General features: G+C 40.2%; 4 protein-coding genes across 7 annotated transcripts in view; all 4 read left to right on the top strand.

The window, feature by feature from the left end:
- Nucleotides 1-7,625: 7,625 nt before the first annotated feature.
- Nucleotides 7,626-13,297, top strand: tmem33 (transmembrane protein 33). Its single transcript, XM_018703009.2, has 8 exons — nucleotides 7,626-7,726; nucleotides 8,639-8,706; nucleotides 9,569-9,663; nucleotides 9,799-9,986; nucleotides 10,781-10,848; nucleotides 11,144-11,277; nucleotides 11,913-11,996; nucleotides 12,204-13,297. The coding sequence occupies exons 2-8, from the start codon at nucleotides 8,659-8,661 to the stop codon at nucleotides 12,331-12,333; spliced, it is 747 nt and encodes a 248-aa protein (XP_018558525.1). The 5' UTR covers nucleotides 7,626-7,726; nucleotides 8,639-8,658; the 3' UTR covers nucleotides 12,334-13,297.
- A 422-nt stretch (nucleotides 13,298-13,719) lies between these two features.
- On the top strand, nucleotides 13,720-19,446 carry bbs7 (Bardet-Biedl syndrome 7). 2 transcript variants are annotated; one of them, XM_018703013.2, is made up of 19 exons: nucleotides 13,720-14,224; nucleotides 14,532-14,597; nucleotides 14,748-14,810; nucleotides 14,908-15,083; nucleotides 15,180-15,366; nucleotides 15,453-15,525; nucleotides 15,618-15,725; nucleotides 15,885-16,015; nucleotides 16,216-16,300; nucleotides 16,563-16,665; nucleotides 16,798-16,990; nucleotides 17,098-17,172; nucleotides 17,281-17,346; nucleotides 17,457-17,596; nucleotides 18,092-18,256; nucleotides 18,421-18,530; nucleotides 18,633-18,736; nucleotides 18,846-18,969; nucleotides 19,067-19,446. In XM_018703013.2, exons 1-19 carry the CDS (start codon nucleotides 14,189-14,191, stop codon nucleotides 19,198-19,200), a joined length of 2,139 nt encoding a protein of 712 aa, XP_018558529.1. In that variant the 5' UTR covers nucleotides 13,720-14,188; the 3' UTR covers nucleotides 19,201-19,446. The 2 variants fall into 2 exon arrangements, with proteins under 2 accessions (XP_018558529.1, XP_018558528.1); XM_018703012.2 differs by having other exon boundaries at nucleotides 17,278-17,346.
- Nucleotides 19,447-19,964: 518 nt separating this feature from the next.
- ccna2 (cyclin A2) lies at nucleotides 19,965-24,133 on the top strand. Of its 2 annotated transcripts, XM_051072543.1 has the most exons (9): nucleotides 19,965-20,048; nucleotides 20,164-20,575; nucleotides 21,401-21,659; nucleotides 21,805-21,911; nucleotides 22,078-22,301; nucleotides 22,404-22,608; nucleotides 22,778-22,891; nucleotides 23,263-23,396; nucleotides 23,512-24,133. In XM_051072543.1, exons 2-9 carry the CDS (start codon nucleotides 20,360-20,362, stop codon nucleotides 23,561-23,563), a joined length of 1,311 nt encoding a protein of 436 aa, XP_050928500.1. In that variant the 5' UTR covers nucleotides 19,965-20,048; nucleotides 20,164-20,359; the 3' UTR covers nucleotides 23,564-24,133. The 2 variants fall into 2 exon arrangements, with proteins under 2 accessions (XP_050928500.1, XP_018558526.1); XM_018703010.2 differs by having other exon boundaries at nucleotides 20,006-20,575.
- The window catches only part of anxa5a (annexin A5a), a 28,295-nt gene continuing 23,996 nt past the window's right edge, over nucleotides 19,972-24,270 (top strand). For both annotated transcript variants that reach the window (XM_018702986.2, XM_051072544.1), the window contains exon 1: nucleotides 19,972-20,048. The gene's annotated coding sequence lies outside the window, so the exon portion shown is untranslated. The remainder of the gene's footprint in view (nucleotides 20,049-24,270) is intronic.

The raw sequence follows: 24,270 nt of genomic DNA, 5'->3' as shown, positions 1-24,270 counted from the left end.
AAACCACCATTTTTCGGTCCTATGAGAGAGTAAATAAATGTCAGGCCAGCACTGTCACAACACTGACAGCCCATAGAAGGATTGCTCACCAAGCCCCCTTTGTAAATGGTGTCACCGCAAGCAGCTGGTGGTGGCATTCCCGGGCCTCGGACGCTGCCCTTTGGCCCCTGGGGGGTTGGACTCCGGACAGGGCGGTCCAGCCGTCTCCACAGCGCCGTGATAGCTCGGGTCAGCGGGGCCAAGTTTCCAGCAGGAGAAGCTGGGGCAAAGTCGAGGAACAAAAACCCCAAAGCTCGCCAGGCCAGTGGGATCATTAGTATGAGCGTTTGTTTAACTAATTAGCAAGCTGGGCAGCCAGAGGGAGGCTTGTATAGGCGACATGGATGTCATATATGGCAAAGGTATATGGACATCCGTCATTCTGCGTCAACAGCGGATGAATGCAGTTTGCAGAGTGTGACTGAGGCGCAGGAATCAAGTGAAGATTGTATGGCGTTGATTTGAAAGCATTAAGGAACACCTCATAATTCATCACATTGGCCAAACGATGATCTGGCTGTCCGACATTCCTCTGGTTTCCAACAAATTAAGGAGTCTGCAGTAGTCTAGTGAACTGACTTCATGGGTTTATGAACAATAAGTCGTTATTTTCGGGGGAAGATGGTTCCGCAGGGTTCAAAGTACAGGATGGGGACAGGGCAGCTCACTGAAGTTCAAGAACAGTGCAAACAGCACATGCCAACAAAAGGAGCCACAGAGCATTCAGCTGTGGTAGAGCAGAAGAAGTTGAGGGGGGTGGGGAGCAGGCTGACTGTGGGTCCCGCGTTAAATATGGGAAAGTTTGGGGAACGAGGTCGATGGGTCAAGAAAAGTCAACAAGAGAGCAGTCTTGATGACAGAAGGAATTTAATATCAAAAATACATAAATCTTCAAGTGAGGGCAGGCGCATAATGGGCACAATGGAGGCGAGTGTTAGAGTCAACACAGATTTGTTGTTGGTGATTAAATGGATCAGGCCAAGTTGTTAACATTTAACACAAAACGTTGGCACTAGAATAGGGGTTGAGCAGAATGGAAGGGGGTTTCCTGGATGGAGCAGGACAGCCATGACGTGCAGAAAGACAGCTCAGATCCGGCGCCATACCGGGCACATTTTATGCGTTTGCAGTTAATGCTCCAATGCAGCAGAAACGTTTATGAAATGCGATTATCTCATGTCCTATTTAAATTTGATTTGTGTCACTGACAACAGATTGGTTGCTGCTTCGCGTGGTTGGCTTTGAGTCTCTAGTTGCGCATTTACGCACGAATTTTACGCACTTTTGCGAACTGTTAAGGACCCACCTCATCTCGTTGAATCACAGTGTCACTGCATGGATGTCTTTCCTCCGGTACAATTTAGAGATTAATCTCCCCATCATGTAGGAAATAGGCCTACATTTGTCTCCACATCCCCTCTGACTGCTGTGCCACACTGGACGCAGCGCTGAGAACTCTGTCTGACCTTCGCCCTCGCCCCTGCGAAGCCCTGCGAGTTCCCCGGCAGTCGCAAACAACTCTGAATTCCATAATTCTTCACGAAAAGGCACTATTAGGGAAAAATCCTTCCTTTTTGACAATTTAATAGTGCAAACTAATCATCTGGTTGACACGGGCCATTCATCTCCGCACAGGCAGACAAAGACAAGGCCTTTTCCATAGGTTCGTCTGGATCCTGCAGTCAGACCAGCCTCTATTTTGAGATCAAGTGCACAATAAAAGCTTTGTGACTGCTTAATGGCTATGTTTGTGAAGCCACCCAAAACCCAGTGTATTAAATGCATTTTTTCCCCAAAGAATGAAAAATAGGCCAACGTGGACTAACTGCTGCAGAACTGAGTATGAACCGGTTTCAGTGAGAAGCAGAATGATACAAAACTTTGTTTGGATGCTTAAAGCAATCAAAACATGAAACAAAAGAAAAAAATCGTGGATAAAAACTGGTCGCCACAAAATTGCTTAAACCCCCCAAGTTATGAATTCGTTTCTGAATCAATTTAGCGGTGCAGGCATTTTCCAAACATCCTCTTGCGGGAGTAACAAGACAGGGAAATTGATCCGGTGAGACCTCACCTCTTGGTGCGCCTCAATAAAAGAGACATCAGCCTCTCTCGACGACTGTATAATTTTTAATATATATGCAATAAATGTTCAATTTGTTTCCAGAAATGACGGGAAATAATAACGTCAAATTTTAAAGCCATCCATTACAGCCAAACAATGCTCATGCATACTTACTCTAACGCGGAGTGCTTTGATTAATTCACAGTTTGATTGTGTTTGATAAAGCAATAACGTTACAGCGCCTGATTTTTGGACCAGTTGGACCATTTTCCCTCTTGGAAAACAAATATGATGGTGGCTCTGTTTTGATATATTTTTAAAAATTATATCAATATTTAATTTACTAAGCCCATACATCCTCTTTTAGAGGCTTTTTTGTTTGTTGTCCAGGAGGGATCTGCTGAACTCTAAGGGTGAATTTCCACACAAATTTTCCAGATTATAAATGATGTCTAATCATAGATGTCCTCAAACATCAATAGAATACAAATATTAATTTCAAATAATGGGCTGTTATTGGTTGCAAATCCATCATTTTCCTGAGTAGATTAAATGAGTTAATTGTATACTTAAAAGCCAACCTTTGATGTGTATCTGGAGATGCTCCTCAGATAGAGAATAAAAACTGTCGTCTTATGCTTTTCACAGATGTCTTTCACAGTCCTCTGCAAGATCCTCATAACAGACATATATCATCACAAATGTACTGTTATGAAAAAGTAAAGTAGTTGACCTGATATACTGAATACATTCAAAAGATATACAGAAACTGTGAGTATTTTCATTGTAAAACACGATGAGATCCTGTATGAATGTTCAGGTAATAATTAATGATATATTCTCAAAGATCCATTGAAATAAAAGGTCACAGTCAGTTCAGATTTTAGTGCCACGTTAAATGTCCCCAGGAATATGATTGTGTTTCAGCTCATACAAAGGTATGTTCAGATGAAGACAGTGCAGGTATAGCAGGAGGCCGGGGGGTCTCGGATCGCTGTAGACCTTGACACAAAGTGCATTAAGTTGGCTGATCTCTCTCAAACCATTTGATTAATTCACTCCCATTCAAACCCAAGCGAGCAAGGAGTGGAGGGACGTGACCAATGACATAATAGGCTCTGTCAAACAGCCTTGCAAAACGCCCAGACCATTTGTGGTGACAATCCTGATGCCATCAGTTCCATTATGGGCCCCCATTCAGCCCAGAAACAAACATAGCTTTACTCCCAAAAAGGGAAAAGTCAGCTTTCTGGTGGATCCGCTTTGCTTTCTGTGTCAATAGTTTTTGGCTCAGGGCTCGCTGTGGGCAACAGATTCCCTCCAGCTTTTATAGATGCAAGTGAACAGAGGATTTTCTGTTTTTTTTAATCACCAAACATCAAAATAAACAAGTATTAAATACAGCAACATCACAGTGATTCGATTTTTTAATAATATTATATTGTTTTTGAATTTACAACATCAAAAATGTTCCTTTTTTAAAAGATTGCTCTTCTCTGAGGATGCATTAAAATTAATGTTATGTACCATGTTTGTGCACACTCCTCCTGATTGATGAGAAGATAATTATATTAAGATTTAACTCTTTACATTCCAGAGCAGGAAGAAAGCTTGTTTCCTTTTTCCTAAAATCACTTCAGTGACAATTACGTCAATCAAATCCAAGATTTCAGTGAAGGTTTGTTGTTGCACACGTGCAAAGGAGGGATTTATATAAAATGGTTTCTGAGTCTATAAATAGAAACAGTAGCACACAGTGAAGACTGTGACGAAGAACTGTAAGAAATAGCAGAGGCTTTATAAACCGGAGCCTTTGCTCAAAATTGATGACTTTTGTGCAAGGAATATGTTCATGAGAGAAGTTAAGAGGCAAGAGTGCAGCCTGTCTGAATCTGGTCCCTGCATGAATATAACAGCCATGTTAGAGAGGCAACATTTCAGCAACATCTGCAAGAAAACAGAAACAATCTGCCCTAAGCAGTTCATGGTGTCAGTCTCCAACAAGATGGTCAGATATTGAATTTTGTTATTGGGCATGTATGACAGCAGTGTGTTACAGGAATTGATGGTATGAGAGAAGCAAGTGAGTTTCTCTTGACGTTTTGGAAAATGTCGCCTGATCTGATAAAACCAGAGCAGCATGTTTAGCTTTAACCACATAAATAAACTTCATTTAGGAGCAACATCCTTTTCTCCTCTTTCCTGCAAAAATGATAGCACATATTAACATTTTTATTTTTTTCAAACTGTTGTTGCCAAAACAAACAAACAGCAAAGAATATCAGATGGTTGTTTTCAATGTGGCTCTGAAGTAAACAACCAGATTAACTAATGAGTTGCTGCAGTTAAGTAAGGAGCAGAATGTTAATCAGAGCCTTGACCTCCATTATGTAAATATAGACTTTTTTCCAAGAGGAATTTTAGTGACTTTGAGCTGTTTTGCAGATCGTTGGTTTATAGGTTCTGAGTAGAAAAAAGGCAAAAGCATTAATGTAAAAGTTGCTTCTGCTGAGCATCAGCTGAAGGACACTCACACAAAGATTTGAAAAGGTTTAAAATAGCTTTTCATATTTTTACATGTCAGTAAAGAGCAGACTTTATTTTAATTTTTGCCATTTTTATTCTCTTTCTCATCCCAAGGCAATGAAAATAAATGAATATACATAGAACTCATTAAAGTGTGTAGCTCTTATATCCACTATAAATCATTCTCAGTGCTGCAGCTCATCATGAAACCATCCTGAGCGGGTTTGTGACTCTTGTGAACCGCCTTTTTCTATCAGGTCACAAAGAGATAAAAGGCAGAAAAGTCTGTTGATAACTCGCTTTATTCTTTCTTTAACCAGTTCGGGGAAAATCCACCGTGTCCTTTTTTTCCTCCCTATCAAACCCACTCTTTTCTTCCCGTCGTCTTCCTCGCTTGTCCCGATTTTCATCCCCTTCCACACCCTGTTTGTTTTGGCCCAATAGACCCAATAGACTTTAGATACACAGCCATTTACAACGCTGTCATTTCACTATGGACGACGGTTTATTTCTTTTACAGGGCTTTCGCTTTGGTCTCTCACTCACTTTTCTTTTTGTCTTTTGAAAACTGTTGATGCAGAAGCTTTAAAGGCGGAATAAAGTGAGCCCAGGATGAAAAACGTGTTGTTCACACCGATGTAAGAATGTAAGAAAGCGGCGGGTCTTTACAACAGAGGGAATTTTTTTTTACTACTGTTATTAGGCCTATTATTGTAGGAATAGTAAGAGTAATAGCAGCGAGAACTGATGTCCTTAATGTAATAATAATAATAATAATAATAATAATAATAATAATTAATATCAAGTTTACCGAAATGTGCAGAAATACACATTCATTCATTCATTGATGCATCTGACTTGATAATTTCTTTTTAAGTAATAATTAGAAAATCAGCGGGTAATATGATGTTAATTTTATTTCCCATTGAGCGTTTTGTATTTTTAGGTAAATATTCATGCTATCCTTTAACCTGTATTAACCTGTCGTTGCTGTAGAACTTGACTGATCCACAAAGGAGAAGAAACATCTCAGAAATTCCTCGAAATTTTCTGTTTGTCAAAAAAAAAAGGTAGAAAAAACAAAATATCTCCAGTGTTTTATTCTGTAGATAAAATTATCAACACTGGCATCATTAGATAATCATAATATGTATACTCATTATAGGCTTTACGGTAAAAATAAATAAATAAAATTGAATAAAGTTTATTTTTCAGGAGGCTACAGTTGGGATCTGAGAAACGTTATTTCAGCATCATTATGAGCTGATGTGAATATTCCCCCAGTAACACGCTCTGTGGCTGTGATACTCCTCAGCAACACGGGTGGCTCTTTAGCATCCCGTTCATATTCCTGTAAAAATATCTATATTTATAATTTAGTACAGAGCAGGGGAGATTTGTCTCTCTCTCTGTGGAAACGCATTAAACCATCACACAGTTGTTCCTCAGGAGCTCGGCCAAATTAAAAGTCGGGCAGGAAAATGTTGTCTCATTTAAATTCTCACCTTGAGCTCTCTAGTGACTGTGGTAATGGTCCGAGAGGAGCTGACGCTTAAAAAATCATCAAGGTCTGTTCTCACTGTACGCTACCGTTTGGAAAGTTGTGTCATGCCCAGCAAATTAGACGACATAGTAAAGAAAGAAGAAGGAAAAAAAGAACAGAAAATAGTGACAATGTTTTTGCAGCAGACAGGCAGAATCATCAATTAAACATAGAAAAATGCATGCGAGGCAGGACGCTGCAGCCTTACTTACTCTGTGCGCTGTGCTGAGTCTCCGCAGTTTAATTACAAGCCCTAATTTCCAATCGCAGATAGTGTCAAAAAACCTGCGACTATTTCTCAGAGATTCCCTTTAACAAGTGGAAACTTAGTGTCCTCCTGCACCATTTTATACATGATGAGCCGTCAGTAATGGGATTATTAAACAAAAACGTTTCAGGCGCTGGCGTTAACCTTTTTTAATGCCTAATTAGGTTTTGCAAAGAAATAATTAGATTCTACAGTGCTTACACTGCCTATATTTTCAAATGGCATCTGCAGCAAACACATCATCCTGCGACACTCGTGCCAGTAATCTGTGGATATATGCGCTACAGTAGCAGTCAGATGTAAGATTTTAAAAAATGTTGGGACCAAATAAGGTGCACTTAAAGCTAAAATAATTATCCAACACAGGCTATAGGCCAACCTGCTGCTATATGATCGTCTGGTCGACTGTGCCCTCTTGTGGTAACCTACCAAATAACATTAAAATTGAATAAAGAAAGGGATCATTTGGATAAAAACGAGTAAATACTCGACAAAGCTGCTAAAAGCTGCTAAATTAAGAAGCCTAATTTTCTTCGGCTGTAAGATAACAGTGGACTATTTTTAAAACACAGAGACAGTTTCTGCGCTTCAGACGTGGGCGTTGACCGTGGCGCAGGCGCACTCTGCAGTTTTTTTCTTGGGCTGTGCATTTTTAGATGTGATGCTCAAAATACACAGAGCACAATAACTGGTGTAGCTCAGTGGATCACCACAACACTATCGACTTTAGTGCAGTCTGATGAAGTTAATGGAGACTTGGCCTGCTGTGTCATTAGCCTGTCCGATCCCTGCAAGAAGTGCATGCATTAAACAAACGACTATCTGTTAAGATTTAATACTAGACTATACCATATGTTAGAATTGAGCTTGATAAGATGTTTTCTGACACTCCTTACAGATGGAAGGATAAGTAAGCAGTGTTAGATTATCTCAAAACTAAGACATGTATCCTGATCAGAATCAGCTTCACTAGGCTATGTTTGGAAGTTTCCGGAAACTCTTAATCTACATAAACAACATGCTCTACAACATTATGAAAGAAGATACACGTAGATATGCAGCTAAAGCGGCAACAAACATACAGTGTCTGTATACAGGTCAGACTATCTTGAGCAAGCCATGTTGCATTTAATTTTTTTGTCCACTAGAGGCGAGTGTTGCGTGTGAGCCAGGATCTAAAATCTCGCGAGAGGCAATTCTCTTCGTGTTCCAGGTCAGCTGACCTACAGCCTGTCAGTTGAAGCCAAGCACGCAAAGGATCATTTCGACCGACGCTGTAACCTCGGTAAGCTATTCGGTTAATGACTCCTACATATATATTATCAACCAAGACTATCACGTCTGTACGGGTCTCTTTAAACAGCCAGGACAGCTAACGTTAAAAAGCCACGAACTAGCGAGAAGCCAGGTAGCTAACGTTAGCTCACATGCTAGTAACGATGGTAACCAACAGAATATTCTAGACCCACCTGCTCCCTAACGTTAGCAGCTGCTAACCTTAGCATCTATAAAATACATACAGACGATTTTACTGGTTATTTGTAAGTCTAGACTGATTCACGTCGACCACTAGTAAGGCGTTAGTTTATACAGTTGGCATTAAAATAATGTAGTCATGAACTTACTCAGATTAGCGAAGGCTAGGTGAGCTAATGTGGATACAGCTTCCCCCTAGCACAAAAGCAGTAAATATGCAAGTCTAAAACACAGCGAATTTAGTAAAGGCACTATAAAGTATTAAACTGTCCTACAGTTAAATGATAACACGTAGGTAGGTAATGTTAGTTTTAAACATTTTGTTGGCTTTGCTATGGATGTTGGAAGATGATACATCCTTCAAAACTACAAGTTGGATCGTTGTGACATAAAGTGTTAGATTTAACAACTTTTACTTACTTTTCTTGCCCGTTCATCTGCCCAAAACTGAAAGCTAATTAGTTCACTGTAATTTAGGACAGTTAATTCACTGAAACTGAAACTAGATTTCAGTTTTACATTGTGTGGCTCTGGTACTCCTCAGCACCGTGGTGACTTTTTTTTGGCATCACTGTAACATCCTAACAATATTCTTGTAAAAGCATCTATATGTATAATTTAGTACTGTGGGACAGTTTCTCTCTCAAAACCAAGTTCCTCCCTTTTCCTGTTGATAGGACTTGTCATTGTTGCTTCATAGTGTGATTGTTCTTTTCTACAGAAAGACCTTCACTCCCAAAGATGGCTGACACAAACCAGCAAAGCCCTCCTCCCCAGCAGGGGCCTGTGGTAAGTTGACTGTTTGAGGTCATCTCTCAACCTGTAAGGTGCAACTGACTGATGTTACATTTAAAGACACTTGCCAGGTACTACTCATCCTATTTGCACAATGTCTCCTGTGGCTCTGGGTGTTGATCTCTGAAGTCTGATTAAGTAATACCACTTAGTGTAGCCAGGGTTGTCTTGACTTGGGCTTGAGACTTGAGAATTTTTAACAGAAATCCTGCATTACCAACTAGGGGCTTAGTGTTTGAAAGCTGTAACAGTTTACATAACAGAGCAAGTCTGACAAGACACACTGTTGAGTTGCATCATAGTGTTTTTGGAGCTTTACTCATAGTTTGGAATAAAAGTCAGGGTATATTGGCCTGCATTCATTTTGATTTTGCTGCCTTTAATTTGGCCCAGTAGAGTCTCCAGTTGCAAACACTCTTGTAAAACTAGTCAGTGTATGTAGAACCTGTTTTGAACACAGAGATAGCCTTACTTTGGTGATGTCAGCTGAAGAAGCAGGTTTTTTGATGAGTTACAGCTGCGTCTTATCAGCAGACCTCTGATGACAGGATGGTGAAATTAACTGATTGAATTAAGTTGTTTTTTTTTTTTAGTTTGATTGGTTTATGCTGACCGTTGAGAAAACCAGAGAGAACATCAGTAAATCAGTTTTCAGTGCACATGAGAAAACAGAAGGCTCATCCTGTCATTTCAAATGCCCTGATTATAAAACAGCAAATCGTATCAGCTAACAGAAATGAATGGGTACTTTGCATGGATCTCAAGCACAGTTAACACTGTATATAGAAGCATCATGCTTTCTCTCTACTTTTACATGCCTGAATCTCCTATGTGTATTTTTTTCTTTCTTCCACAGCAATTTTTAATGAGCAACAAGCTGGAAACAGCGATGTGGCTGTCACGGCTTTTCACCGTCTACTGCTCCGTAATGTTTATTCTACCAATTCTGGGGTGAGTGCACTCAGTGTCTCTGTGTTCATGTACTTACATTGTAAAAAGACCAACCAATGACAACAATGCACTGCTTTCACCTCATTCTCCTTTTTTCCAGATATCATATTATTTCTTCTTCCTTGCGTTTTTCAGACCCTATGCAGCAGCAAACTTCTATCAGAGAGCCTTATTAGCGAACGCCCTCACCAGTGCTCTTCGTCTACATCAAAGGCTTCCACGCTTCCAGCTGAGCAGAGCTTTCCTGGCCCAGGCTCTTCAAGAGGACAGCTGCCACTACCTGCTCTACTCACTCATCCTGGTGAACTCCTACCCCATCACAAGTATCCTTTTCATCTTGAAATACACAGGAAACACAAATATTAGTGTGTTTACAGTAACTCTTTATACCTGGTTAAATAGTGAAACATTTTTATTCCTAGACGATAGATGTAAGGTTTCTCTTTCAAGTTACATTGTGCTTTCTCCAGTGAGCTGATTTTCAACTGTCATGTGTATGAGAAATTTTCCCAGGTAAATTTGTCCTTATTTCTTTGCCGTGTATACCAGTAACCGGCTGAGAGTGCACAACAAAAGACTACAGGCAGGCAAAATAGAGAGATGGAGTGGCTGGAAGACAGGAATTGTATTTAAAATAAGTCCACCCAAAGTCCAGCTACAACTGAAACAACTGAAACTAACACCGTGGCCTGTAGAAGTCTAAATGAATCAGTTTCCACCTCTGAACATTTGAGTATTTGTTAAATTAGACATTAAGCACTGTGAAGAGGAGCTCCTGTCTGCCTGCCTCTCTCTCGCTGTACTGTATGTTACCTCTGATACAGCCAAAATAAAAATCTAATCTAATCTAAATACTGATCTACAGCATGTGTACATGTATTTACAGTGTATAGAAACATATTTTCTGATTACCCACATAACCTGGTTTCCTGACTTGGTAATATCACATGACAGTGCACGATGTACTGCACTGGGGCTTTCAAGAGGATTCACCATACAGCAAAAGTTTCAATATGAACAAATCACATGATACCTAATTATTAACAATTACACAGCCCTAGTAATCAGATTAAATCACTGTGAGATGTTTGTCTTTTTCTTTAACACTTGTGTCCAGTGAGCATCTTCCCAGTCTTCCTCTTCTCCCTGCTTCATGCAACTACCTACACAAAGAAAGTCCTTGATGTGAGTATGAGGCAACAGTTACCTGCTGTGACTTTATGCTATTTATTAAAAATTTAACACCCAAGTGGAACATTACCAGCAGCCAAATGGTGTTTTAATTATCTACTCAATCAACCAGGCATTGCTCAGGGACACAGATTGAACCTTAAAATCTAATAAAAATGGATGATTGATAATGTGATTTACTTTACATTTACTCCTGTGTATCAGTATTTCATGAAAACTCTGTGCCTCACTGAAAACTTACCAAGAGCTTTGCTGTTAGCCTCTGAGTTTCTGTTATCTTTTCTTGCAGTCCATGGGCCCCAGCAGCCTGATGTTTATCAGAAACCTCCTGGACAAACTAACATCCAATCAGCAGAACATCCTGAAGTTCATCGCCTGCAATGAAATTTTCTTGATGCCAGCCACTGTTTTCATGCTCTTCAGGTATTCACCAATGACTGAGGCAAAAGTTACTGTTACGAGACGTTGTAGATCCTTTATCTGCCTATATGTGTAGCTGGATCAGTGACACTGTGGTGAAAGTACTGATTGTTGTCATAGACATTTTTCTGATACAGCCATAAGTTTATCAATATTGTGTTGCCAGAAATACTTTGGACAGATCACGAACAACAAAAAAGATGAGTTCTCCATGATTGTCAGATATTTTTAAAGTCACAGGAAATTATCTAGAAGTACAGAAAAATACAATTCCTGTAAATCAGAGTTACCAAAGTAAATGGTCTCACTGAATTAAGTTTCCGCTCCCAGTGCTCCGATACTCAATATTTTCATATGCAAATTTTCAAGGCAGCCTACAGTGGTAGAAAGAGTTCAGATAGTCAGTATATTGGATTGTATTAGCTCATACAGGTGTTACATTTACCTGTTTTGCAGTTAAGAGTAATATTTCCCTGAGGGAGTCATCCCAAAGGGATCAATAAAGCCTAGTCTAAGTCTATTTACGACAAATGTCTCATAAAGTTTATTTTTCTTGTTATTGTTTATCGTTGAAATATTGAACGATCCACGATTGTGTCAGTTTTCTTTTATTCATGTCACTCAAATCTCATTAACAGTGGCCAGGGAAGCTTGCTGCTGCCTTTCATTTACTACCGATTCCTCACCCTCCGCTACACCTCCAGAAGAAACCCATACTGCCGGTAAGATATTTAATAACACTATATTATCACAACATTATCATCATGTAAATGATAATATACAAGAAGTCATGACTGCAGTGAGCCCAAGCAAGTTGAAGAACATCTAAACACTGGAGCCAATCCCAGCTGACTACAAGTGTCAAACCTCAGATCAGTGTTACTGAGCTGTCAGAGCAGAGTATTTAATATTTCTTCTTTCTGCCCCAGCACCTTGTTCACAGAGCTGCGAATTCTTCTGGAGCATTTCATCATGAAGCCTGCCTGTCCCGCCTTCTTCAGGAGGATGTGCCTCAGCAGTATCGCCTTCATCAGCCGCCTCGCCCCCACGGGGGTCTGATTACACTACGTCAAAGTTTTGTTTTCTTTATATTTTGGTTTTTTTTTCCACAATTTAGGATGTGACTTAAAACTTTGATGGGGACAGACAATGCCATCAACTGAAGGAACTGTTTTCTGAATGTCAACGTTACAGTCTGAGCTCCAACTCCTCTGTGTATTCGAGTACAGTTGAAGAGCAGCCAGTAATGCACTGAAGTCTCATGGTGATGTTTCTTTTCCCATCTTCCTAATGTGACCTCACTCCAGCAGTGGACAACCCTCACTTACTGTTCACTGAAAGGAGCACAGCAAACATCAGCTGTGTTCTCTATGTATCGGCTGTTATTGTCCTTTCCTTTTATGTCCTTATTTATTCATGAAAAATGCTTATTCTGTGATGAAACATTAACATTCTGAGATTAGTAACTTAAATGAACATGTTCTTATACATAAATAAAATTGTTCTTTTTTAAAATAATCATGTTCCTGGATGGATGGGGGATGATGTTTGATTGCAGTTTCTGCCTAGTCTAATATCTTTTTTAATGTGCAAAGCATCCAATGTTCTAATTTGTCTAAATGCCTAACTTTAAATGTATTCTATCAATGCCATCAACGCATCCTTTTAACATCATGCAAAATCTCTGTAGGTATGATGTCAAAATGAGTGTTGAATAGAGAAACAAAATATGTGCTGTATTTTCTAGCATATTTTAGGGTACCAAACATTTTTGTCTGTCTGAAATGAATTGCACAATGCATGTCATGCTAATGAATGCATTCAGACCTTGTTTCTCAGTTGGAAAGCTTCTCTGAATTTGCTTTGTTCATTTATCTGTTGCTCTTGTAGATTTATTGCTTATTGCATGCTTTGATTTTTTTTTCTGCCATGTTAAATGTCTTTATTTGCCTACACAGAAACCACATTTTTATGACAAGAATAAAATGATCTCTTAATTAAAACAATAAAATATGAAAGTATATTAATGTGTGGGGTATTTTTTCCTGTGATTAGTTGATCACGGCCTGATTGTGAACTAATCTTAAGGGGATGAACCACAGTATCTCCTATTCATAGGTATAAAATGCATCTATTTCTATTACAATCACTGTCCAAAATACTTTTACTCAAGGTCCATTTACTTTCTCTTTACCAGCTTTCAACTCCCATCTAATGGGTCTCACCGGTGGATAGTATTAAGCTGATTTGTTTAAAAAGATGCTGCAGGGTATTACAACATATCTGTATTTAGGAATATTACCTGAAGCACTATACAGCGTTACTAGAAAAAACTAATCTAGCTGTATTCCTCGGCAGCGAGTCAACCAATCACATCACATCTTTAACTTTTGACATCCAGTCACATCCAATGATGTCACAGCTTGTTGCGGCTACAGCGTCGCCATTGGCAACGGGCAACTGCGTTTATCTGGTTCTGAAGCTGTGCATTGACAGTTTAAGCCTGATATTCGCGTTTAAGGGGGTTCCGGCGCGACTTTAGAAAAACAGTGGAGCTGGTTTAATTCGCGTGTCTTTATTTCGCTCGGTAGATTTTACTAATTGGTGATTTCCTCCTCTTAAAAGGAGACAGTTGGCGTACGGATAAATCGTGTTAGCCTAATTAGCTTGCTACTAGCTAACGTTAGCACGTCGAGCTAATCTCCTTGCTTCCGATAATCCCAGCCTCTCTTCACCATCATTATCGTCTTGTCTTTCGGACGGAAATTATGCCGAGAAGTTGTGAATGGCATACAGCTTGAGGTGGACAGCAACTAATGACCCCTGCACATTTTGTAACCGGACAACTTACCTGGAAGACTTGCATCAGACTTTTCCCCCCACTCTAAAATAAGACACCCAGTGGAGAAAGAAGATGGAGCTCCACCTAAATCGAGTTGATTATATTCAGGTAACACGGAGAATCTGCAGTTCGGTCAGATTTATGTCCGTCTTTCAGGAGCAATAGATTTCGATCTCGATTTTGATCTTGTGTGTGAGATCCATAGACAGAGAGGTCTTATATTTCAGAGACCTGGCTGAAAACTAAATCAGGCTGGTGGAGTCGGTGCTTTTTATCTGAGATTTATTTTATGTGGCTTTTTATGCAATAAAAGTAACCTTGATTTTAAATAAAAAATCTGTTCAGGATATTTTCTTCGCTGTGCAGTAAGTTTTTCTTTAGCTGTTTTTATACATGGTCTACTTTACGCTCACAGGTTGGTGTGACCTCTCAGAAAACTATGAAGCTGCTTCCAGCACTTGGAAAAAAGGCAACTCAAAAGGTATTACTAATGTCAGAACATTACCAGTGCCTAACTACTATCCTAAAAGTGTTATAGTTTGTGGTGTGTTTGCTCTTTTTTTATGAATTACCCCTCCACCTCTTTATTATTGCAGTTTCATTGTGCTTGATTGGTGTCTATTTGTTTCAGGTTGCTATTGCTGATCACGATGGTATATTGACATGTTTTGGGATGAAGAAGGGAGAAGCAGTGGTGTGTATCCTGGTTAAGATTTTTCTGTCAGCCCAGTTGGATCCTAATGTGTTGACTTTCAGCTTCTAACAGCAAGAAATTTGACTTTCTGTTTCAGCCTGTGTTTAAAACACTTCCAGGGCAGAAAATAGCCAGAATGGACCTTGGAGGAGCTGTGGGAACTCCCCAGGAGAAGATCTTTGTTTGCTCTGGTTCTCAGGTCCGAGGATTCACCAAGAAGGGAAAACAGTTCCTCACCTTTGAAGCCAACCTCACTGAGACCATTAATGCCATGTAGGAGCCACTTCTGCCCACTTTTTACTGACTTACTCTGTTTGATTGACTTGTTCAGAGCTGTGATTTTTACTTCACTGGTTCCCTCTTTTCCAGGCATGTTTCTGGTGCTGACCTTTTCGTGTGTGCAAGTTACATCTACAACCATTACTGTGACTGCAAGGACCAGGACTACTATCTCTCTGGAGACAAAATCAATGATATCATGTGTTTGTCCTCTGAGAACCTTACTCGCCTCGTCCCGGTCCTGGCATGCCAAGATCGGGTTCTCAGAGTGTTGCAGGTAAAACAACCTTATATTTACTGCTCCAAGTTGCTCTATCTTAAACAATCAGATGAGACTTATTTCTACATGTCGTTTTTCTATAGGGATCTGAGCTTGCTTATGAAATTGAAGTCCCTGGCCCTCCTTCTGTCTTGGAATTGTTCAACAAAGATGGAGGCAAGTTAACTGCTCTGTGTGTTGTGTATTAGTACTATAAAACATAAGATTGTTTTAGCAGATCCAGTATAATGTCAGTGATTTCTTTACAGGAGAGGAAATCCTCTATGGAACTACAGATGGTAAAATAGGATTGGTTCAGATCGGTGAGCGTTCAGCTGCGACCAAATGGGAGATTGACAATGACAAAAAGAAAGGAGGTATGTTGTTTATGGAATGATACCAGGATGTTTCATGCTATAGCCAATGAAATATAAATCCATTTATAACAACCATTTTCCTCAGTATATGTCAAATTAACGTAGAGGAAATGGGTAAATGGTGTGTCCAAGAATCTAAACTTCTCTGTCTCTCATCAGGAATTCTTTGCATTGACACCTATGACATTATCGGTGATGGAGTGAATGACATTCTGGTGGGCAGGGATGATGGAACAGTAGAGGTTTATGGTTTTGACAGCTCCAGTGAGCCCACATTACGTTTTGACCATGTAAGTTTATGCTCATCAATTCTGAAATATTTACTTTCACTCCAGTAATTTATTCTTAGTTAAGCTTCTCTCCAGTTTGTAGTTTATAATGCTGTCTTCATCTATTTTTAAATGTTCAAGTCCACTGTCTTTTTCAGTATTACATGAAATAAACTGATTGTAGTGCACCCTCATTGACAGTCATGGTTTCTTCTCTTCAGATACTGTCAGAAAGCGTGACTTCCATCCAGGGCGGCTGTGTGGGGAAGGAGTCTTATGATGAGGTCTTGACTGCCACTTATACAGGTTAGATTATAAAAAGAAAAAAGGTCAAAACAATACACTTAATGTTCCCAGGTTTTTCACAAAGAAGAAAATGTGTGTGTTTGTCCTGCCTGTCACACTATCTGTATAACTTCATTCTTGAGTAGAATTATAATTTCTTGGACTATCTGACATGTAGTATGGATCACTTAAAACAGTTACAGTTAATGTTAAAATGCAAAGTAGCAGTAGGGGATTCTGATGTGCGCAGCGTTTTCTGAATAGCTGCCATTACCTCTTGCAGGATGGGTGACTGGTTTGACCACTGAGCCCCAGAAGGCTGAAGCTGGGCCCGGAGATGAAGTCAGGATGAGTAAGGAGACCCAGTCCAAAGTAGAAGCATTGAGGTATCATCAGAATACTGCTTCCTCTCTGATTATGTAGTGCGTTCTTGTACATTTAATGCGTTTGACTTACATAGTTAAAACATGATTTGAAAACAAATCCATCCCTCAGGCCAATATATGGTTAATTTTCAGGGCAGAGCTGGAGCAGCTGCAGGTCAAAGTCCTGCAGGGACGAGAGCAGTACCAACAGACCTCTCAGTCGAGCACAGCCGTCTCTGCTGTGCCCGTCTTTAGCATTAATGACAAGTTCACCCTCTGCCAAGATGATGCCAGCTACAGCCTGACCCTGGAGGTGCAGACTGCCATCGACAATCTACTGCTCCAGGTACACCCAGCAAGAAATCCCAGATATGACAAATCAAACTCACCCTTGACCCAATGTTGCATATGTGAACATGCAAAATGAAACTTAAAGATTACTCTTATATGCAGAGCGATGTCCCCATAGACCTGCTGGATGTGGATAAAAACTCAGCTGTTGTCAGTTTCAGTGAGTGTGACTCGGAGGTGAGCTGCGTAAACTCTTTGTACACAGGACAAACATACTGTGCAAATAAAGTCACAAACCTGCCGCTGCTCCCAGAGGCCTCACTCTCCTACTTTCGTTTGCAGCAGCCTAATGGGAACTTCCTCCTGGCCACGTACAGATGTCAGGCTAACACTACCAGGCTTGAACTCAAGGTGACAAGTGCATCAAAACACAGCGTATCCCCAGCTGGCTTCAACCATTTATGTATGATGCACTGTGAAAAAAAATATTATGTTTCATTTATGATAAACTGTTTTCACAGGTGAGATCCATTGAGGGACAATATGGCACACTGCAGGCCTACATCACCCCTAGACTGCAACCCAAGACCTGCCAGGTCCGCCAGTACCAGATCAAACCTCTGTCTCTCCACCAGCGCACACACAGCATAGACCAAGACAGGTAAAGACTGCATCTTAAATGTCTGAGAAAGTGTGGGTTTTCATAGGAAGATACTAAGCATTTAGATTCAAAGTTGTTATTGTTTCATTTTTTAAAACTCCAGTGCAAAGGTTTGGAGAGTTTGATTCCCGAAATCAGGCTCCAGACTTCTGAAATGCTTCACACATCACGGGGTTACTGAAATGGTGGATTCATGCTCGATTTAGAGGCACAAGAGGATTATTTATAACTAACACAAGTCATACTTAATTGTAACATTTTATTAAAGAAGCTAAAACTTTTAAAGGTCTCACACCAAACGCTGCACCAGCTGAAAGAGTCCTTTAACAATGAATGCCAACAGGTTGCTAAGAACTATGTTATATTAAATCATTTGTCAGAAAAGTGACATTTTTTAATCAGTTATCTTTCAGTTGTTTTCCTCATAATTTCGACCTTTGACATTATATCTTTGTCCGTCTCTTCCTTCTCTCTGTCTCTCTGTCTGTCTCACAGGCCCATGAACAGGCTCAGTCTGGTGGGACAGTTCAGTTTTGCAGAGATCCACTCCTGGGTGGTTTTCTGTTTGCCAGAGGTGCCTGAGAAAACACCAGCAGGAGAAAGCATCACTTTTTATTTCCATAACACTTTCCTCGGCACACAGCTTGAAGCAAACTACTGGTAAATACTAGCAGACAGTAGAGAAAGAGAAATTTTGAGATCACTGAAACAAGTTGCAAATTTTCATATCCTGTCCAAAGCCCTAGAAATGTTTTATGTTCATTCAAAGTGGTGATTTGTGTTATAGTCTACTTTTTCTGCTTTTTCTTTATTTGTAATTTTAGCAAAGGAGAGGGTCACTTCAGGTCAGACAACATCTCTACCATCTCCATACTAAGCGATGTCCTCTCTAAAGAAGCTACCAAGCGGAAAATCAATCTCAACATTTCATACGGTGGGTGTATTGTTATTCTATACCAGTGTCTATTTCAGTCATTGATCTATAGGACTCAACCTTGCTCAAATTGCCTTTTGTTTTATTTTCTTCATCTTCCAGATATCAATGATGACTCTGTGAGCCACACCCTTAAAATGATCCATCCAAAGCTGGAGTACCAGTTGCTGCTGGCTAGAAAAGTTCAGCTTATTGATGCTCTTAAAGTAAGTATTGGTTAAATGTTAAATGCACCGTCCTATGGGAACAATCCACTCTGAAAGACTTGAACAGCAGCTGGTGCCACCTCACCACCACTTCCTCTGTGATTGGCAGGAGCTTCAGGTTCACGAGGGAAACGCTGACTTCCTCATCCCAGAGTACCGCAACATTTTGGATGAGTCTGCCAATCTCCTGGAGGAGTACAAGAAGCAGCCGGCGCACCTCGAGAGGCTTTATGGTACAGTAATTTCACTGGCTGTCTCATCTCTCTCTGAGTCTTGAAGTGTTAAGCTGGTTGACTGGAGGTAACTAATGTTTTTTTTTGTTTCCTGTAGGAATGATCACAGACCTCTTCATCGACAAGTTCAAGTTTAAAGGCCAGAATGTGAAAACCAAGGTGTCCTCGTTATTGGAGATACTTGATAATTATGAATTAAATTCTCTCTTAGACTTTTTCAATGAGGCATAATGTCATACAGTAGAGATAGCATTGATTGACTTGTCTTTGAGGGTCTTGATTTGTGCTATTTTTGTATTGTAAATGCAATTGTTTTGATTTATGATAGTTGCTATAATTGTCACAATGTCACTTTGTCATACTGTCGTCTAGATACTGTTTTTTTTCCTGACTAAGGTGTACAATATTTAAATATTTATAATGTCTTTTGATAGCATCTAAAAACAAGTGTGGTGACTAATAAACCACTACAAGGTAGCTCGGCTTGTGCAAGTTCCTGTTTTTATCAGTGGCTTGGGTTGAGGTTTGAAATTTCAGTCACCAAATATAAGTCAGTTAAAAGCACATCATGTTTATTTTTGTAGCATAATTATTATACCACTGTGAATCCCCTCCTGTTAAAATAAAAATTAGATTGTATTTGTTACCACTGTAAGATTCATCATTCAAGGGGCTGACGGAAAGTATATTGACCAAATTCTACTCAAAATATGAATCTCTACAGGAATAAGAGGGCTTGTGTGATACAGTGAGTCATATATATGTGTGTGTGTGTGTGTGTGTGTACACAACACACACAAGCCTCACATACAATACAATGCAATTTTTATTACGCTATTAGACGTGTGTTTGCATTGACTGTGCTGTAAACCTGCACATGTGCGACCTTTACATTCAAACCGGTTTTGAATTTATAATTAAGCGAAATGTACCCTTCCGGCTCCCGTACTTCTCACGCGTCACTACCTGTGCGGCCTGTGATTGGCCCATTTCAATCCTCGCGGGCTACTTGAACTGAGAGAAAGCAAGCAGCGTCTCTGTGTAAATGGACCGAGGCTAGCAGCTGCCCTTGTTAGCAGGTTGGTGGTTATTTCGAAACTTGTATTAATATGGCGACTTAAAATCACATATTTTTTTAAACACACAGTAGATATTGAGCCGCTGTCTGTGCGTGTTTTGTTTGTGTCACTGCAGTTCCAAGTGTCGTTGCCATCTCAACAGCTTAGTTTTGATTGTGAGCGTTTCTTGTAACCATCCTCAGCAAGGTAGCAGCTAATGCTAGCCTCGATTTAATCATAAGTGATCTCTTGCAAGTCACTTTTGACGTATTCTTCACAAGCAAAAGGCACACAACAGGTGTAGAAAACTAGCTAGGAACACGGAGGGAGCTATGTCAGGAGCTAACAGAGGACAGGGAAGCGCGGCTAGTGAGTATCACAACCAAGAAAATATGCTGTCAAGACTGAGGGGTTCGCTGAAACCCCGAACTGCTGCAAACGAAAACCAAGAAAACCTTCCACCGAAACAAGCGGCAAACAGAACCGTCCTGGGACCCCTGCAGAACAACCAGCGGAGCAAAACTCAGAACCAGCGCAGCACAAAGCAGGTTAGTGTGGGTAACGATGATGCTAGGTAGCTCGCCTAGCTCAGGCTAGTGTTTGCTAATGATGACTGTAGTTACAATAAGGTGCCGTTGTAGGTTTTGGAGGCAACATATTTCAGTTATTACCCCGCCAATTCATATCACACTCGTGCCTAGATAAGATGACTTTACTGCCAGTTTGAACCCTATTAATTATTACAAACGTGTAGATATATTTTAAATGTAGCTACAGCTGCTTCTGGTACCCAGGTTGTCCGCCATTTTACTGTCACGACTAGTGCTATACTTCTTACTCGTATTACTTTATTTAGCGGTTTTAATGTACGTTAGTGCCGCCATAGAGACATTAACAATTGCTAGTATTATATCTAACAAGGTTTCAACTGATGATGCACAGTCAAACTCAGAGGTTCAGTCTATGATCATGCCTGAGAAAGAGAAGCATCAAATTCTCATTTGAAAAGCTGCAACCAGTTTGCTTATAAATGCAACGGTTATCAGTATCTGATAACACTACTAAAGTTCATCTAACATTCTCCCTGAACTTTCTATTAAGATACAGATTTGTGAAAACTGGCAGCAGAATTGAGTTTTAAATCTCTTGTGCAATACTTTCTCATGTTGTAATACAAAGTTAAATGCCTCACAAGTTACTGCTATGCCCATGCTTATTGTTGCAGCTTTTCTTTAACTGCTACTACAGCTGTATTTTGTGTGTGTGCTACCTGCCCTTTGTCTTTAATTGTCTTGTAGATTTATGCTGTCTTGCTGCAAAAAATTCCTTATGGGCCGAAGATGAAAACTGACAATGTGCTTTTTTACTTCCAGGAGTCACAGCCCTTGTCTTGTAAAAATGAAGATTTTGGCAAAAACTGCTATGAGAAACCCTCTGCCAAGCAGCCCTCTTTCCAGATCCATGTGGATGAGCCTGATGGCGCCTGCTCAAAGAAGCCACAGCAGGTGGTTGAGGCTGTCAAAGCAAAGTCAGTCGCTGAAGATTCTCCAATAACCATCGACAATGCCGTGGCACGGCTCAGACAGCCCCTCTCCACTATTGACATTCCATCAGCGATGGATGTCAGCTTTGGTGGGTTGTGAATCTTTGGCAAAACGGAGTGTTTTGTATAATTGCTTCCTAAATTCACATTCAGTCATATTTATAGAGTCTGACTCGCCAGTGTTTGGCTTGATTTCACTGTCTGTGTACTAAATGTAAAACTTTCTTTGATCAGACTCTCCCATGGACATGTCTGTGGTTGAGGGGGAGGAGAAGGTTGTCAATGTAAATGAGGTCCCAGAATATGCTGCTGAAATCCACAAGTACCTGAGGGAAATGGAGGTGAGAGATTAAGAGCAAATTGTCCTGTATTCTGACTTTACTAGAAACTGCATTGCTGTGTCAAAATCTTAGATCTGTCTCAGTCTTATGACAAGTGTCATTAGACCTTCTGAAATGCAGTTTATCTAAAGTTGCTTGCACATGGTTTCTCTATGTTGCCCAATAGGTAAAAACCAGGCCTAAAGCAGGCTACATGAAAAAGCAACCAGACATCACCAACAGCATGAGGGCCATCCTGGTGGACTGGCTGGTCGAGGTTGGAGAAGAGTACAAGCTCCAGAACGAGACCCTTTATCTGGCTGTGAACTACATCGATCGCTTCCTCTCTTCGATGTCTGTCCTGAGGGGGAAGCTCCAGCTCGTCGGCACTGCTGCTATGCTGCTGGCTTCGTATGTGTCCATATTAAATGTGTTCTAGTCCAATTTACAAAAGCAGTGTTCCAGATGGGTTTCTCCTCTGTGTAATGTGACTTTTTAAATGTTCAAATGCAGGAAGTTTGAAGAAATCTACCCTCCTGAGGTGGCGGAGTTTGTTTACATCACAGATGACACCTACACAAAGAAGCAAGTGTTAAGGATGGAGCATCTGGTGCTTAAAGTGCTCTCCTTTGATCTGGCAGCACCAACTATCAACCAGTTTCTCACCCAGTACTTCCTCAATCACTCTGTTAACAAACAGGTGGAGAGTTTGGCAATGGTGAGAAGAAGTTATTGCAAAGCATTTTTATATACTGACACCTGTATCAAAGAAATTTCATAAAGAAGCAGATTAATTCCTAATCATACCCTTGAGCAAAGTCTCTGGTTAGTGTAATTTATCTACATAAATTACATGTAGCTCAGTCTAATTTTCTTCTCCTGCTCAGTACCTTGGGGAGCTCAGTCTGGTTGATTCAGATCCCTTCCTGAAGTACCTGCCATCACAAACAGCTGCTGCAGCCTATATCCTTGCCAACAACACAGTGACTGGTGGCTCATGGGTGAGTTCTGGGTAGAACATGAAGGGTATATAATAGAACTGTTGGTCAAAGTAAATCAGCAACCTGTTTGCTTTGATTTGTCCCCCTCCCCCTCAGTCTTTTGGAACATTCAGAAAAAACAAGCAAACTGAAATTATTACTGTGGGCTCAAACTAAAATCAATTTTTCATAATTTCATTTAAAAAACATCAGTAATGAGTGTTAGTTGCAGCCCTAAAATTTAATGATCTACCTCCCCATTTTAATTGTATTTTAAATTGTCAAACCTTCATCTCCCAAGGATGTTTGTTGAAGCGTCTCTTAAGGGAAAAAGTTGAACTTTTGTCATTTGTGCAAACATGCATGATGACTCCAGTTGTCTCATCCCTCAGCCTAAGTCCTTGATAGAGATGTCTGGCTACTCCCTGGAAGATCTGATGCCATGTATTGAGGATCTGCACCGAACATACCTTGGTGCTGCTCAGCATGCCCAGCAGTCTGTCCAGGAAAAGTACAAGGGCCCTAAGTACGTACACAAACTTCACAATAACATTAATTGTTTACTTAAAACTTATTGGTGGCTTTGAATTGACTTTATGTACTGTAAAACTGCCTTAACACTGCTTCTGTTCCTTTCCTAGGTACCATAAAGTTTCCTGCATCGATGCTCCAACAAAATTGCAGCTGAACTGACTCCCTCCCTTGTCCATGTAGAGTTGTACCTCCTGTCAGTCTTCAAAATTTTTATTTTTAATGATGTGTGCCAGTTTCAAATGACATGGTCTGCTCTTCTTGGAGTAGAGCTAGATGTTTAGAATTTTTTTTTTTTTTTTTTAATGGTATTTTTATATATTCAGACCATATGCTCCCGTTGGGTTGGTTAATCAAGCAGTTTTAATGGTTTGACTTTTAATCACAGACAAAATGTAGAGGTCTTTATTACCACTCTGTAAACATGATGCTTTGATCTGCAGTGTCTCCAACTCTCCTAGATCTGTACATTTACTCAAACCCAGAGGACTCCCCCCCCCCCATCCAATTTTTGGTCTAAGGGTTGAGTTTGTTCCAAGCAGTTATTGTTGCTGGTTGTACCTCCAAGAGGTGTAACCTTCAAATATTTGGCCTCAGAAGCAGATTAAAGTATTTTGTCTGTCATGGAGTCGGCTGTCTCATTACATTGATGTCTTGGAAGTTAACAACTTTTCAAGACCTCTTCTGCACTGTAAAATATGGCTCTTGTAAATAAAATTTCATTTAAAGTAAGACTTCATTTCTACATCTTTATGGTCACACTGGACTCATGGGGGCAGCAGAGGACCAATTTTGGTGCCTAAAGATTTCCTCAGGTGCATGAGGATTTAGCAACCCCAGGTTTTAACCAAATTGTGTTTTGCTGTCTT

This window comes from Lates calcarifer, linkage group LG8, assembly GCF_001640805.2.
Source record: "Lates calcarifer isolate ASB-BC8 linkage group LG8, TLL_Latcal_v3, whole genome shotgun sequence".
NCBI classification, from domain to species: domain Eukaryota; kingdom Metazoa; phylum Chordata; class Actinopteri; family Centropomidae; genus Lates; species Lates calcarifer.
The sequence above is the reverse complement of the archived record's forward strand: the minus strand, read 5'-3'. Positions and strand labels throughout refer to the sequence as shown.

Coding starts and splice junctions, on each gene's coding strand:
- ccna2 (XM_051072543.1), top strand. CDS start 20,360: ATGTCAGGAGCTAACAGAGGACAGGGAAGCGCGGCTAGTGAGTATCAC. Junction 21,912..22,077: donor AGTACCTGAGGGAAATGGAG/GTGAGAGATTAA, acceptor GTTGCCCAATAG/GTAAAAACCAGGCCTAAAGC. Junction 23,397..23,511: donor GAAAAGTACAAGGGCCCTAA/GTACGTACACAA, acceptor TTCCTTTCCTAG/GTACCATAAAGTTTCCTGCA.
- tmem33 (XM_018703009.2), top strand. CDS start 8,659: ATGGCTGACACAAACCAGCAAAGCCCTCCTCCCCAGCAGGGGCCTGTG. Junction 11,278..11,912: donor ACTGTTTTCATGCTCTTCAG/GTATTCACCAAT, acceptor TCTCATTAACAG/TGGCCAGGGAAGCTTGCTGC. Junction 11,997..12,203: donor AGAAGAAACCCATACTGCCG/GTAAGATATTTA, acceptor TTTCTGCCCCAG/CACCTTGTTCACAGAGCTGC.
- bbs7 (XM_018703012.2), top strand. CDS start 14,189: ATGGAGCTCCACCTAAATCGAGTTGATTATATTCAG. Junction 16,016..16,215: donor CCACATTACGTTTTGACCAT/GTAAGTTTATGC, acceptor TCTTCTCTTCAG/ATACTGTCAGAAAGCGTGAC. Junction 16,301..16,562: donor CTTGACTGCCACTTATACAG/GTTAGATTATAA, acceptor TACCTCTTGCAG/GATGGGTGACTGGTTTGACC.